Source organism: Trichogramma pretiosum, unplaced genomic scaffold (assembly GCF_000599845.2).
Source record: "Trichogramma pretiosum strain Unisexual culture from Peru unplaced genomic scaffold, Tpre_2.0 scaffold6, whole genome shotgun sequence".
In the NCBI taxonomy this organism is placed as follows: Eukaryota; Metazoa; Arthropoda; class Insecta; order Hymenoptera; family Trichogrammatidae; genus Trichogramma; species Trichogramma pretiosum.
This window is the reverse complement of record NW_019641678.1, coordinates 2,546,022-2,560,166: the sequence shown is the minus strand read 5'-3', so window position 1 is coordinate 2,560,166 and position 14,145 is coordinate 2,546,022. Positions and strand designations below refer to the sequence as shown.

Genomic DNA, 14,145 nt, shown 5'->3' with positions numbered 1-14,145 from the left:
CTAGATCCTCTGACGGTCTCATCGCACTCCGCTGCTGCTGCTGCTGCTGCTACTGCACCACCCGCTTACCTTTAATCCTATACATATATACATTGTATATACACACATAAAAGTCATATGTGTGGCTGTATATGCGTGCACCACCCACCGCCTCTTTTTCCCGTCCCTACTCCTCGCGCCTCGACACATATTCGGCTCGACTCTGTTTAGCTGCGTGCAGACCAGCGCAGGCCACAGGATGCACCGAAAGCTCCGCAGGACAGGAGAGGACTCGAGAGGCGCCTGCGTATCGTCCTCTCGACGAACCGACGTCGAACCTTTGCATCCTCCCTTACCCGCGCTAAAACTGGATCAAATACCCGTGAATCGCATTCGTGGCGCGACTTTCACCATCGCCTATCGAGAACCACGCGTGTCTCTACCAGCCAATCTCATCTATTTCTATTTGACATTTCCAATATAGTTTGGATAATTCGTCAACCCTTTCCTTTTATTTTACTTTATGCTTTGTGTTTCAATGAAAAAAGTTCAAACCATTGAATAACGATCAGTAAAAGAAATAAAGAAAAAGAGGCGAAAAAAAGATTTGCAGTCGGTATTAATTGGAATTCATAGCATTAGTTTATTATTTAATTGCTTGGTAACATAAATTTAATAACGGTATAAATATAAAAAATTTATAATCATTCAATGGATTAGCCCAAAGCGCAACGACCCCTGTTGGATTGCAAGAAATGTTTCTGTAACGAAAAAAGGGGTAAATTATTAAATGGAATATCGATCTGTTGAAAGAGCGAAAAATGATGATCTAATACACTCACGGCACAGTTGACGAGAGCCTTAGGATGTTTCCAATGCTGTTTGCAGTTTTGAGCGGCCTCCTTCAAGCAATGCTTCGCCGCCCATCTGAAGGCGCCGGCCAAGACTCTCACGGCGATCGCGAGGGCTGGATTCCTGGATTCCACTTCGTCCAGCTCGCTCAGGTCGATCTCCAACGAATTTTCCTGCTGCTCGTCGTCGATCACTGGCTGTGCAGAGATGGTCAGAGCGACGAGAGCCAACACTCCGAAGAATACCAAAAATGATCGAGAAAACATGATGACCGATGCTAGAATTGCTGATGCTACTTGTCAATTGCTTTGCAACTGCTGATTGCTGTGACTGTGGATTGACAACCAGTCGGGCTCCCTTTTATATCTCTCACTTTACACTGATTTTCCATTATTCTAGGGACCACTCAATTACTTCTACGTAAAACTGTTTATTTACGAGTCATTTAACATTTCGAATCATTGAAAATGTTTGTAATGAGTGTAAAAGAGCAGTAAATGGATATTTTTAATAATTAGTTTTTTGCGATTACAATAAAGCTTCAGTTACAATAATATTCATAAATTATATTTACAAAACAATTGAAAAAATTTTTGCATTTATTTCAATAAAAAAATAACAAGTTTGTATGTAATCGTCCGACTTTAATTTATTTTTGTAAAAATTCTCTGATGATTGTTAATTATTTCTTCCTTATCAGTTTTATTATATTGAAATCGCTACAAACACTTGGTTCTAAATTCTTCATACTTGGAAAGAATTAAGCTGCATCCAAATATTTAAATTCTGTGAAACAATTATCAATCTTTCTTCGTCAATAATTTTGTTTGGAAGGGGATTTATTTGTTGAACAAAGATAAACACAGAGTGATTACTTTCTCTTTCAAAGATACATAAATATTCCACCATTAAAAATTAAATTATTAATATTTGATCAATATTGGATTAATTTTTATTCATTATTTATTTTATGAAAAAACGGCATGATTTTTATGCATATGTAATTTTTTCTATTGTCGCAGTCGTATTTTCTAATACAAAATCAACATCAAGATCCTCCGTAATGAATAATACCAACTATTTTTACTACTTCTCACAGTTTTTCCAATTTTTGATGCGTTTATTAATATACATTAAAACGTGTTTATTTAAATTTCATCACTTTTTATTACTATGGTGTGTTTTTTTACAGATGTTATACACTCAAAACCGGAATAGGAGTGATAAGATTTGCAAAATCCGTTTTAATAAACTGAGAAAGTTGACTCATGATATGTTAAATGACCCGTAAATAAACAGTTTTACGTAGAAGTAATTGAGTGGTCCCTAGAATAATGGAAAATCAGTGTAAAGTGAGAGATATAAAAGGGAGCCCGACTGGTTGTCAATCCACAGTCACAGCAATCAGCAGTTGCAAAGCAATTGACAAGTAGCATCAGCAATTCTAGCATCGGTCATCATGTTTTCTCGATCATTTTTGGTATTCTTCGGAGTGTTGGCTCTCGTCGCTCTGACCATCTCTGCACAGCCAGTGATCGACGACGAGCAGCAGGAAAATTCGTTGGAGATCGACCTGAGCGAGCTGGACGAAGTGGAATCCAGGAATCCAGCCCTCGCGATCGCCGTGAGAGTCTTGGCCGGCGCCTTCAGATGGGCGGCGAAGCATTGCTTGAAGGAGGCCGCTCAAAACTGCAAACAGCATTGGAAACATCCTAAGGCTCTCGTCAACTGTGCCGTGAGTGTATTAGATCATCATTTTTCGCTCTTTCAACAGATCGATATTCCATTTAATAATTTACCCCTTTTTTCGTTACAGAAACATTTCTTGCAATCCAACAGGGGCCGTTGCGCTTTGGGCTAATCCATTGAATAATTATAAATTTTTTATATTTATACCGTCATTAAATTTATGTTACCAAGCGATTAAATAATAAACTAATGCTATAAATTCCAATTAATACCGACTGCAAATCTTTCTTTCGTCTCTTTTCCTTTATTTCTTTTACTGGTCGTTATCCAATGGTTCGAACTTTTTAAACTAAAATGTGAATTATTAAATGAAATGAAATGAAAAAACTAAAAAAATCGCCATTTTTTTTCCTAAGTAGTTTCCAAGTATCACGGATAATCCAAGCTTGCAAACATTCGAAATTTGACAACATCATGACTTTATTATTTTTGAGATAAGCTGAAGATTTTTCCTGTTTTAATAATCGACAAAAATGATGACAATGTAAAAAACAATGAGTGAAACGATCAACTATAAAAGAGCATTGAATTCTTCAGCAAGGCACAGAATCATTCGTTTGATCGGTTGCCAATCCAAAATTTTATAATGAAGACTAGTTACTTCTTGTTGCCGTTGTGCATTTTGGTGATTTTAAGCGTAAGTTTTGAATCGGCCAAGGCTCAACAAGACGAAGTAGAGGACAAACAAGCCCAAGTGATCGTGGCCCGAATCTTAGGACGACTCTTCGTCAGAGGAGCCAGGAAATGCCTTGGAGAGGCTTCAAACGAGTGCAGAGGACATTCAGGCAATGTAAAAGCGGCCCTAAAATGTGGTGTAAGTATAGCATATTTTTACTGACACTCTCAATTTCCCACAAAAATAATTGATGTCCGATTATTTATTTACACTTAACATTAATTTAATTTTAGGAGGAATTCTTAAAACGCAACAAAGGGCGATGCGCCATTTAATCAGAATTCATTTACTTGTTTGTATCTACAAAATGACAAAGATTAATAAATTAAAATATTGAAATGATTGATGCCGATATTATTGAAAAATCGTATCCTATCATGACTTTATTTAAAAAATGTAATAAGATATTTAATTTAAGGTCACAGGCAGATCGTTACTATGTTTTTTAAAATGAATATTACATTTCGTTCTTTAATTTATTTTCTGAAAAGCAATATTTTTTGGCCAAATTAATTTTTATCCTCGAACAAATTTGAAGGTAGTTTAGAAGTAATTGCTATAGTTATTTTCACAATTCATTCTTCGTTTTTTTTAATTTTCATAGTATATCCATCAAGTTATTCAGATTGTCAGCTTATAACTTTTTTATAACAATTCATAAAACTTTCTTACTAATTATAAATATATGTTTATAAGAATTGAATAGCAGATTCATGAATAATGCCATCGGAAGAAAGTTCTCGGGCTAAAATGTACAATTTATCAATTAAATGAATTTACGCATTAGATGAAAAATAACTGCTTAATATGAGCCATCTATGTATCGAACTCCTATGCAATTATTGAATGAATATGCATGATTGAGAAATTAACTCTATGGTGTTTGATTTTCGGTCGCAGAGACAGCTTGAATGCTTTAAGATACGATAATTTCCCCTTTCAATTTAGCGATCATGTAAAATATTTGTTTCTGTGATAATACATTAAAATTTTTCCACGTAATTTTCGATAACGAATTTTACGTGGAAATAATTATTGAAGCAATTCATTCTATTGGAAGGTTTTTCCGTTGAAAACTCTAACGCTCAGTATTATACAAAAGATGTGTCAATTATATCTTGATGCATAAAGTATTGCACAAGTTCGTCGACGCATGTGTTGACTTAACTCTACATAATGTAATTTTGTATAAACATATTAAATCTACAAACTATCGAGAATAATCGAGTGGCCAACTTTTCTTTCCTCGTTACATCTGTGCATAAATAGTGGGTATCTCAATTAAACTAATCGACTTAACTCAAAGATCGACTAAACTGTAAGTGAAGAAACATGTTTTCTCGCTACGTAATAATTTTTGGAATGGCCATTTTCGCATCGGCCTTGGTCACAACGAGAGCGCAAGATTTGGCTGCAAACGAAAGCGAGGACAGATCTTTCGCTTCAAAAGCCGTAAGTTCCCTTTTCTTTTCTAAATTGCTCCTTGTGCTCGATTAGTATGAAAAATTTGTCACGTTCCATCTGTCAGTTGGAAAAGCTAGCGAAAAAGGCACTACTGCAAGCTTTTGGAGGCCCACTGGGCGGAGCTGCCGCGGGCTGCATCGAGCAGGCGATCGAGCAATGCAAGCACGAATTGAAGCACCTGAAAAAAATGCTCAAGTGCGCTGTGAGTCATTCAAAATTATATTTTTTTCCATCGATTGATAAATTATTGAGCATATTTTTGTTATAAATTATGTATTCTCCATCATAGGGCAACTACTTCAAGGAAGATAAAGGCGAGTGTTTGATACCCTGAATTGTTATAATGAAAACTTTATGAAGAAAAAAATTCTTCAATAAAACTAATGTATTTTTTAACTCATTATTAAAACACAGACCATTATTTCTTTGCGTATTCATTATACTTCAAAATAGTCGCGACAAAGGTGGATTATCTAACTACTCTGCTGTACAGGTAGAACTATAACAATTAATTGTTAGATTTTCCTCATTGGTAAAGCAGTTACAACGCGTCGATTTCGTCGCTGTTTCGCGTTACGAGTAGTTAATCGTATTGGTTGCATGTCAATAAGTGGGCTGTAAGGTATAGGTAACAAATTTGGTTTGTCAATGTTTATTCGAAATTCCTGAGTCACGATATATAATAAATAATATTTGTCGTAAGTTCTTGATAAATAGAGAGAGAGAGAGAGAGAGAGAGAGAGAGGAAGGGAGAAAGAGATAAGGACTTGGAAAGAAATTGTAAATTGCCGATAATTTCTCATTGGAAGACGATGGAAAATGTTAAATGCAGAAGCACGAGAGTCACGAAAGTAGCATAATTTGTTAATAATTGTATTAATATTCTTTTGAAGCTGACGCTACTCGATGTGGCAATTAGAGAAAGCCACGTCAAGAGTTTCCTTATGGCTTTCCTGGCAGAGACTGCGAAAAAAGCGAGAACTGCTTGTGGCGTCACAAGCTTCGATGTTTCGCTTGTTAGTCGTTATCGGTCGTAGTCGGCACTGTATCAAGCACATGATCGGAGCCGCAAATACAGCTGTTCATGCGCCTATATTGCATAAGGCCAAGTGTCTGACAAGTGACTCCGTAAGTGTACATTGTGCACATATACATTCGTGCATGGTGTCGCCACAGACAGTGAGTTTTCCATACTAAGGGCCAAACGCGCGGCTGGCAGCTATCCTGACTCAGCTGAGCACGGCGACACTTCCTCTTGGATATTGCCCCATGTGTAATACTCTTGGCTTCGTAATCCCTATTATGGTTGTATCGGCACCTACGCGGGCTCCTCGGGCATCCGACGTTTTTGCAGTCATTGCTGCTGATGTAGCTGCACGCACGTATAAGAACTGGCGTGCAATGGTGTGAGTCGTGCGCTCGCGACACTGCATAGTAACGGCTGCGTCGAAGTCGGGACTGTCGAGCGTCAGTCGACACCCGCCACTCGTGTCGCGAGCACGTCCAGCTTGCCTCGCGCGCACTGCTTCTACCACACACCCACACACGCGCGTACACAATTTTATGCCTCGCGAGTGCAGTGCCGTATCGTACAATAGTCACCTATATATACAAGTATACTTGTAGCAAAGTTTTGTATGCGTGGATCTAGGCTTGTACGCACCAAGCTCTCATCCTCGAGCATCGGCGCTATGTCACACCAGTGCAGTGCAGTGCTGCACATCTCGTGCCTATTCCTGTGATGATACCTTATACGTATACAAGTATCAACGATACATGTATAGACGATGGAATGAAGCAGTCAAATCGATTTCGCCTCGTCGTCGTCGTCGTGAACGCACGGCTTCGCTGCTGAACCCTTGTCATCGTCGTTGAATCCGCACACATGCACTTTTCTCTCTATATGCAAGACTGCATACGATTTTGTCAACTACTGTTACGTACTACTTCTTCCGGCCTACTGCAGGTAGATGAGCTCTTCAAGAAGTCGTTCGCACTCTGCAAAACCCGATGCTCCTTACCAATGAAAGTAGTAAGTCATTGACGTTCTGTCCTAGTAAATTCATACTTTTACTTCAGCGATTGCCTGTCTTTACACCCTAGTTCGTCTCTCTTTAATATTCATACTTATTTTAGAGTTCAACGCGTCAATTCTGAAGCTGCAAGCCATTGCGCGTGTTTTTGAAAATCGATTTTCTTGGCGTCTGCGACAGTCGCGTTCTTTTGTCCGGTCTCGTCATAAATTGGCTTACGTTGATTGTTCGTTTCGCGCATTACTTTTACTACATTTCTTATTTATTTTAATCAAAAATTGCAATAACCAACTTTTAAATTATGCGCAAGGGAACATTTCGGTCGCATTTGACAGCTGATGAAAATAAAACTTAACCTCGTGTTTTTTGACCCAAAGCTTGTCGAAACGCTTTTTATCTGGCATTTCTGCGCACATTTCACCTGCAAAATTCTTAAAATGTATACTCTGAGCAAGCGATAAAATTGTTAAAATACATTTCATACTGTAAATATACATATCAATGCTTGTATTAACGATAAAGTGAATATTATATCTTATTTAATTTTTACAAATCTGAGTGAAATATTAATATCAATCAAACTTGTACTGTGAAAAAGTACCAATCATACTATCATTAACATTTCTTTTATTCAAAGAGTTAAAATAAGTAACGTAGCATATCTATTGAGTTAATTTAAATAGAATGTACAATAAGGACTATTGACCTAGTTTAATATTTCATAAAGAATATTATCGTGACCTGTATTGTTTATTGGAAAATAAAATGTAGCCATTGTATTACAAATGAAGATATTGACCATTAATTGTATCAATTGCTATTACACATTTTTTCTAATGATGGGTAACCAATATTAATTTGTTTTTTCTCATCTTCAATCTTTTATCCATTTATTTTAAATCATCAGTGCATTTAAATATTACATAAAAATATAACGGTATTGTCTTTACATTGTACATAGTAACAGTCGAATATGCAATTTATAAAGTTTTGATAAATAATAACTGATAATTTGACCATATATCTAAAATATTTTCTGTATTTAAATTTGAAATGAATATATCATAAAAATAAATAAATATGGAATCATACTTTTGGTAGGTCGATAAGATATAAATGTATGAAAAGTGACAAGGAATATCTTATTTTGAGAGACTATAGCAATTTTCTTGGGTTACTTTATGGCAATATTAATAAATATCCAATAATACAATATTTATCTTTTATATTGCTCTTTTTTGTTTCCTCTCACCGGTTCACCCTGTTGCATGCCATACACTCGAAATTCATACTTATCCAAAAATACCAAATTCATTTTAACGCTTGGACTCTGTTCTATACTTTTGAAATAGGCTTCAATTACTTTAAAATTTTTATTTAAAGTTCTAACTTTTATTGTAAAAATATCATCAGTTTTTGTATATAATTTTTAAGTAATTTTAATTATCTCACCTTTGAATTGATTCATGACCATTTTGACATATTTGAAATTGATGACTTTATCAATTGTTGGTGGCTGGGACTTTCAATTTTTACTTTGAAAAAAAAATTTCATGAAAAAAGTAGACTTACAATTCAAACTGTTTCCTCCGTAAACAAAGAATGACGTAAAAATGATTTTTCATTGATGCGGCGTAAAATTGTTCATTTTTACCGACTACATATGCCCTGGTAATCTGTGAGAATATTTTAATTTGGTAACCACAAAACTAAACTATTTTGTGAACACTGAAATCTACAGGTGCTGTTTAATTTGAAGAGAAAAAAAAAGTTCAGTTTTTTTGTATTCAATTCTTTAATACGCAAGTTTGTGGAGAATAAACTATATGAAAAGAATTTAAGCACTAATTACTGTTTTTGTACTGTTATTGCAGAAATTGCGAGTGACATTCTGTAATCAGGCATCATCATCGTAAGGGGTAATAAGAAAAATTAAAAACAGTAAAGTGAAAGCAGCGAAGCAGCCGATCGATCGAGGTGCATACAATCAAAGCTGGAGTAAGCGCGAGAGAGTTGATATGCGGGCATGTGGATGCGCTGGGAGCACCTAGGCGTCAGGCTCGGCTCCCTCGTGTTCGTCGGCCACGTCCTCTTGCTTCTCGTAATCGGGGCCAGCAGTAGACTCGGCGATGCAGCCAACACCGTTAAAAGCGACGCCGTTAGGCCCGCATCGGTGGCGAAACCTCTACCGGTTCGGGCACTCGCCGATTCCGAGTTACCTGTCACGCCATCAATCAAGCGGATCGAAGAAATGTTCGATAACGTCACTGGCGGCAGCAAAGTCGGTAAGTTTGCCAAAAGCCTAGCAAAGCAGCTTTCCAATATCGATATTCGGTGGAAATGTAAACACTGACTCAGTACCATCCGAAAGTGATCGATTCTCGCGATCGCGTTTCAATTATAAAATAATTATACCTGTAGGAAAAAAATGTCTCTGGAGTACCAGTTTTTCAAATCGACTATAAAATTTTGCGAATTCCTCAACAGAATTCCAAGTTGGTGAAATTTTAGTACATAGCACTCGGAGATGTGCGAAAGAAGAAAAATACGTATAGACTCTTGCCTAAATGTTTTATTTGTTTAAACAGCTACTAGAGTGCCGGTGACCGGAACAACGGAAACCAACTCGCCGATAGTGCCTCCCACCTTCCTCAGCGAAACTCTTACTTGCCAACCTTATCAAGGTATCTACGTCAACCACGTCTACTTCCAGTTAGCCAACGCCTTCTTTCTTCTCTCGCATCTTGCCCCGAATGGTTTGCACGGAGTCCTTTATTTGCGATGCACACTGCTCGTCGGTTGTGCCTTCTTGGCCGGCTGGGCCTGGACTATTGCTTGCTGGATAGACGCTGCCCTTTGGAATATACTCTTCGTACTCATTAATTTGATCCACGTATGCGTTCTCATCTACAGACTAAGGCCTGTTAGATTTTCTAAAGAAATAGAAGAGGTCAGGTGCTCTTATTTTTGTCCATAATCTTTTTCCTTGCCATTTTTATCGTTTTTCATGGTCGATATATATGATTTTCAGGTGTACAGAGCAGTCTTTCAGCCACTTCGTGTATCTCGGCATCAGTTTAAAAAAGTTTTAAGTTGCATGAAACTCATAAGACAACTTAAATATCAAGAAGTATATGCTCAAGAAAAAGTTACCAAAGTCGATTCACTTTCCTTGGTACTTTCGGGAAAGTTAGTTCTATTGTCAATTGCAAATCACTCAACTTAACGTTTCGTTATAATAAATTTAATTATTTCAGATTGGTCGTTTCACAAAATGGAAAAGCTTTACACATTGTCTTTCCTCACCAATTTTTAGATTCTCCGGAATGGTTTGGTGTTTCAACGGACGAATTTTTCCAGGTTATTTGGTTTTTTTCTTTCAATAGTTATAAAAAAATTAATGATTTTTTATAAATACAGGTATCTATTACTGCTATGGAAGACTCTAGAGTATTACTGTGGCATCGTGACAAATTGAAATTAAGCATAATAAGTGATCAATTCCTACAGGCAGTTTTTGATCATATTCTTGGTAGAGATGTTGTCAAAAAACTCATGCAGGTATAACATTTTACGATTTTGGCAGAGTCATGGTTTCATTTTTTTTTTTTCGTTTTAAAAAAAATGTTATTAATTTTTTCTGCTTGCAAAATAACAAACACCCCGTTTATTAATTCTATTTTTTTACATATTTATAGGTAAGCGAGACAATGGCTGCTAGTCATCAGCAACAAAATGGCCAAGTGGTAAATCTTGGTAGTGGTATTGCCAATAACCACGACACTGAACTCGATGCCAAAATGTTCGTCGTAAAAAAAACTGATGATAGCCAAGGTATTACTGCTTTAATAAGCAGACAGCTGCAAGGTATAAATTACATTTTTTACGTTGTTAATCAATGCACTTTGCATGAATACCCACTAAAAATAATCAGACATTTTTTATAAAACTTCAAAAGTAAAGTCACTTCAACAGTTCTGTAACGCACGCATCAATATTCTTTTTCATATTTCTGTCTCTGTACTGTTGAATTCAAACAGTTTCAAGTATAATTAATTTCAAATTAAATACTATTCATTTTTCTTACATCTGCTTTAATTTTTAATTGATACAATCAATTTTTTTTTAATTATAATGATATTATTTGTTAATTGCACTCTTTAAGTTTATTTTTTTTTTTTTATATATTTGTTGTTGTTGCCGCCCCGATCCGCATATACAATGTGTCCTACACCAAAACCACAAACAACCATCACCATGATCCACGCGCATGCACTGACCTGCTATCTACTGATGTACCGATGTCGCATGCTTCCTCTGCGCAGAGGAACGAGTACCACTACTGTATTCGAGTGTCGATGTCCTAGGCAACGCTCTTCATCGCCCTATTGAACTTCAGAAGGCAACTAGTCGTAGTAATATACCTTCAGTGCGTGTATCTTGGTAACAGCTCATTTGGTTGTAATAATTGTTTTTCCAATGGAAAATTTATATTTTTTATTTCAAAAATATCTGACCAGTTTAAATATTTTAGTTGTTTTTAGCCGTAATTGTGAATATACGTACTATTATTTGTATCAACGCGGAAATTTCTCAAACATTTATCTGATGGAAGAAAATTGATAGCTTCATTCGATTGTATGAAGTGGAATAATATTGTCAGAGTTTGAGTTTTTTTCACACAAAAAAATCATAAGATAGAAAATATTTTAAAACATTTTCTAGTCTTATTTATAAAAAGTCAAAGAATCAACAAATATTTATCTTTCATTAAAAAATTTGTCTTACCTGATTAAGTCGCATTATTGATAATTATTTATTTACCATGGAAAGGTATTAATCTAGTCTTTTCAACAATAAGTTTGACCAGTAAATTAAGAAAATTATAATTGTAAAGAAAACTATTCAAACTCAACGTTTTGAATGAAATGATCTTACATTGAAACGTGAATTTCAAATTAACAGTTTTAATTATTATTTTTTATACGTCATATGATTTAAAGTGGCACTTTACTCAATAATTTAAAATTTTTTGAGACTTAAAATAGATAATATTATGTAGCGAAATAATTTCGCATTTTAATAGCTTTGCTTTTTTCTTCGACTCCAAAGGCAGCATTTTTATTTTGTTAGTATGTATGCTGAAGTGTTGAACTGATGATTGTGATATTTTATTTGATACAATGGTCGATTTTTCACTAGTGTAAAAAATTTCTTTTATTTAAAAAAAAAATTATTGCATAATAAAATGTCCTCTATTTGTATTTACGATTAATTTTTGTTTTCTTAGATTTTGTTATTGTTACAAAAATTCAGTAAAAGTATAGAAGAAAATCAGCATTTATAAACATATTATAATTATATTGTAATTAAGGTCATTGATGTTTCGTATTTAATACACTGGAATGAGTCATTTTTAAGCAGTTGATATGGAAAACTTTTTATTTCTTAATAATATGGCTTTTGTATAAATTTATTACAAACATGAAAAATAAATTAAACTTTCAATCAAGTAAGTGTTTTATTGCATTGTCAAAAACATCAAACAGAGACAATTGAAATTCAATAAAAATTTTAATTTCTATTTTTATAGTTCTACTTACATGTGACTTTCTTTCTGTACTTAGGTTTACCTAGGATTAAATACTATTACTGTGGTAAGTTATTGAATAAAAATATCAAAACTGTAAAAGCAAATACCTGTCATAGTTGATTAAAAAAAATCATTTTTTTAGCTTTATTTTTTGTAGAAAATTTTTTTTACTTCATTATGAGTGAATTTTTCGCTAAGGCAATTTTTCCAATTAATTTTGTCTTGAAGAGTTTTTAAAAGTTTAAAAAGAGCTTGTTAAAAAGAAATTTTTTTAAATTGAATTCCTAGAAAACTTTTACAACTATGAATATTTATTATTAATTTATTTCTAATAATGACCAAATAATAAAAAAAATTATGTGTTAACAGCTGCTGGAGATCCAAATGCTTGGCGCTTAGGAAGGATTGAAGAGACTGATCATGAGACACCTGTTTAATGCTAAAATATATTAAAAAATTTCTATAAAAATTATTGTTATGCTTAACTCGTGGCAAAATATTGCGATACGAAATTGAATACATAATTTAGAAGTATCTTTTAATTTCCATTCAATAGGGAAATGAATGAATAAAAACACAATAAATTAAGGCACACATGGGCTCAACTTTGCTTAGAAAAACACTGGCTCCAATGTAATAATTAACATTTTGCCATTATGTTTGTATGTGCGTGTTTACAAGAGTGAAACATAAAATTTCTATAGCTAATGAACTTAAAAAAAAAAGATGATAAATGTGCTCAGTAGTTGCATCATATGACTGCAGGTGTAAAATAATTTATTCTAAGATGCTTCATTAAAAAAGCAGAGATCCATGATAAATCATCTATTTAATGAATATAACGTAAATTTGGATCATGCCATGAATCATACATTATGTATTATAACGTTATTCAAACTAAAACTCTACCTGCAATTTAAAATTGAATGAAACATAATATTCGTATTAATTCAAACTTTCCAAAAGTACAACTGCAATAAAAGTGATTGATTGTTATTTATGTTATATGCTGTTTTCAATAGATAATAACTTTTCATTTTCTGCCTGGCATATGATGATGGAGGTTTACATAACTTAGGAATGTTGTTGATTGATTGTAAGGTAAAAGTCATGTCTTTCAAGTAATAGAACGAATCAATGCAAATGGCTATGTTGATAAATGTATGCATTTATAATATATGTATTATTACTGTTCAAAGTTAGTACTTACATTATTTAGTGACCGTTAAAAATTTATGTAAAATATCCAATATGATAATTAGGAATTACTTATATTTTAACAAGTAAATCTAACATACCTTACTCAATTAGAATATCCTTTGAACTTATCAAGTAATGTTCAATCTGTGTTTAACATAATTTTCTTGTATTAATATTAAAAGATTTTTTATACTACAAAATGAATGTAAATTCTCTTATAATTGAAAATAGTTATCTTTATGCACATATTTTAATTTTTACAAAATCTAAATTCTCCTGAAAAAAAGTGATAGAATCTAATTGAGCAAGATATTCTTTTTCAGTAATTTCTTCTTTTCTAGGAAATAACAAATTTAAACAACAAAGGTCATAAATCTGCACTGGTTAATGTCATCTATGTTTTTAAAAAAGTAGTTTGTACTGCCACTATCAAACTTCTGTACTTGATTGAATTCTTTTTATTGAATGTCAATGATTATATTAGAAGTATTCTCACATTCAATTAATTAACAAACCATCAAAATATTTTTAAACCAATAGTTTGATGTTTATATTTTTTTAAAAGTACCCTTACTATATTAAAAATTATAATAAAAATC

At 33.9% G+C, this 14,145-nt stretch overlaps 4 protein-coding genes across 7 annotated transcripts; 3 read left to right on the top strand and 1 right to left on the bottom strand.

The window, feature by feature from the left end:
* Positions 1-695: 695 nt before the first annotated feature.
* LOC106657794 lies at positions 696-1,097 on the bottom strand. Its single transcript, XM_014379470.1, has 2 exons — positions 822-1,097; positions 696-740 (listed from the first exon to the last, which is right to left on the bottom strand). Exons 1-2 carry the CDS (start codon positions 1,095-1,097, stop codon positions 696-698), a joined length of 321 nt encoding a protein of 106 aa, XP_014234956.1.
* A 1,193-nt stretch (positions 1,098-2,290) lies between these two features.
* Positions 2,291-2,692, top strand: LOC106657792. The gene is made up of 2 exons (XM_014379469.1): positions 2,291-2,566; positions 2,648-2,692. Exons 1-2 carry the CDS (start codon positions 2,291-2,293, stop codon positions 2,690-2,692), a joined length of 321 nt encoding a protein of 106 aa, XP_014234955.1.
* Positions 2,693-4,538: 1,846 nt separating this feature from the next.
* Positions 4,539-5,129, top strand: LOC106657940. The gene is made up of 3 exons (XM_014379654.2): positions 4,539-4,708; positions 4,785-4,922; positions 5,010-5,129. Exons 1-3 carry the CDS (start codon positions 4,589-4,591, stop codon positions 5,052-5,054), a joined length of 303 nt encoding a protein of 100 aa, XP_014235140.1. The 5' UTR covers positions 4,539-4,588; the 3' UTR covers positions 5,055-5,129.
* Positions 5,130-6,192: 1,063 nt separating this feature from the next.
* Positions 6,193-14,108, top strand: LOC106657834 (popeye domain-containing protein 3). 4 transcript variants are annotated; one of them, XM_023460837.1, is made up of 10 exons: positions 6,193-6,752; positions 8,628-9,038; positions 9,342-9,703; positions 9,785-9,942; positions 10,011-10,113; positions 10,174-10,314; positions 10,452-10,620; positions 11,079-11,196; positions 12,381-12,410; positions 12,716-12,784. In XM_023460837.1, exons 2-9 carry the CDS (start codon positions 8,780-8,782, stop codon positions 12,388-12,390), a joined length of 1,320 nt encoding a protein of 439 aa, XP_023316605.1. In that variant the 5' UTR covers positions 6,193-6,752; positions 8,628-8,779; the 3' UTR covers positions 12,391-12,410; positions 12,716-12,784. The 4 variants fall into 4 exon arrangements, with proteins under 4 accessions (XP_023316605.1, XP_023316607.1, XP_023316606.1 ...); XM_023460839.1 differs by lacking the exon at positions 11,079-11,196 and having other exon boundaries at positions 12,716-14,108; XM_023460840.1 differs by lacking the exons at positions 6,193-6,752; positions 8,628-9,038 and adding an exon at positions 9,095-9,248.
* Positions 14,109-14,145: the final 37 nt, after the last annotated feature.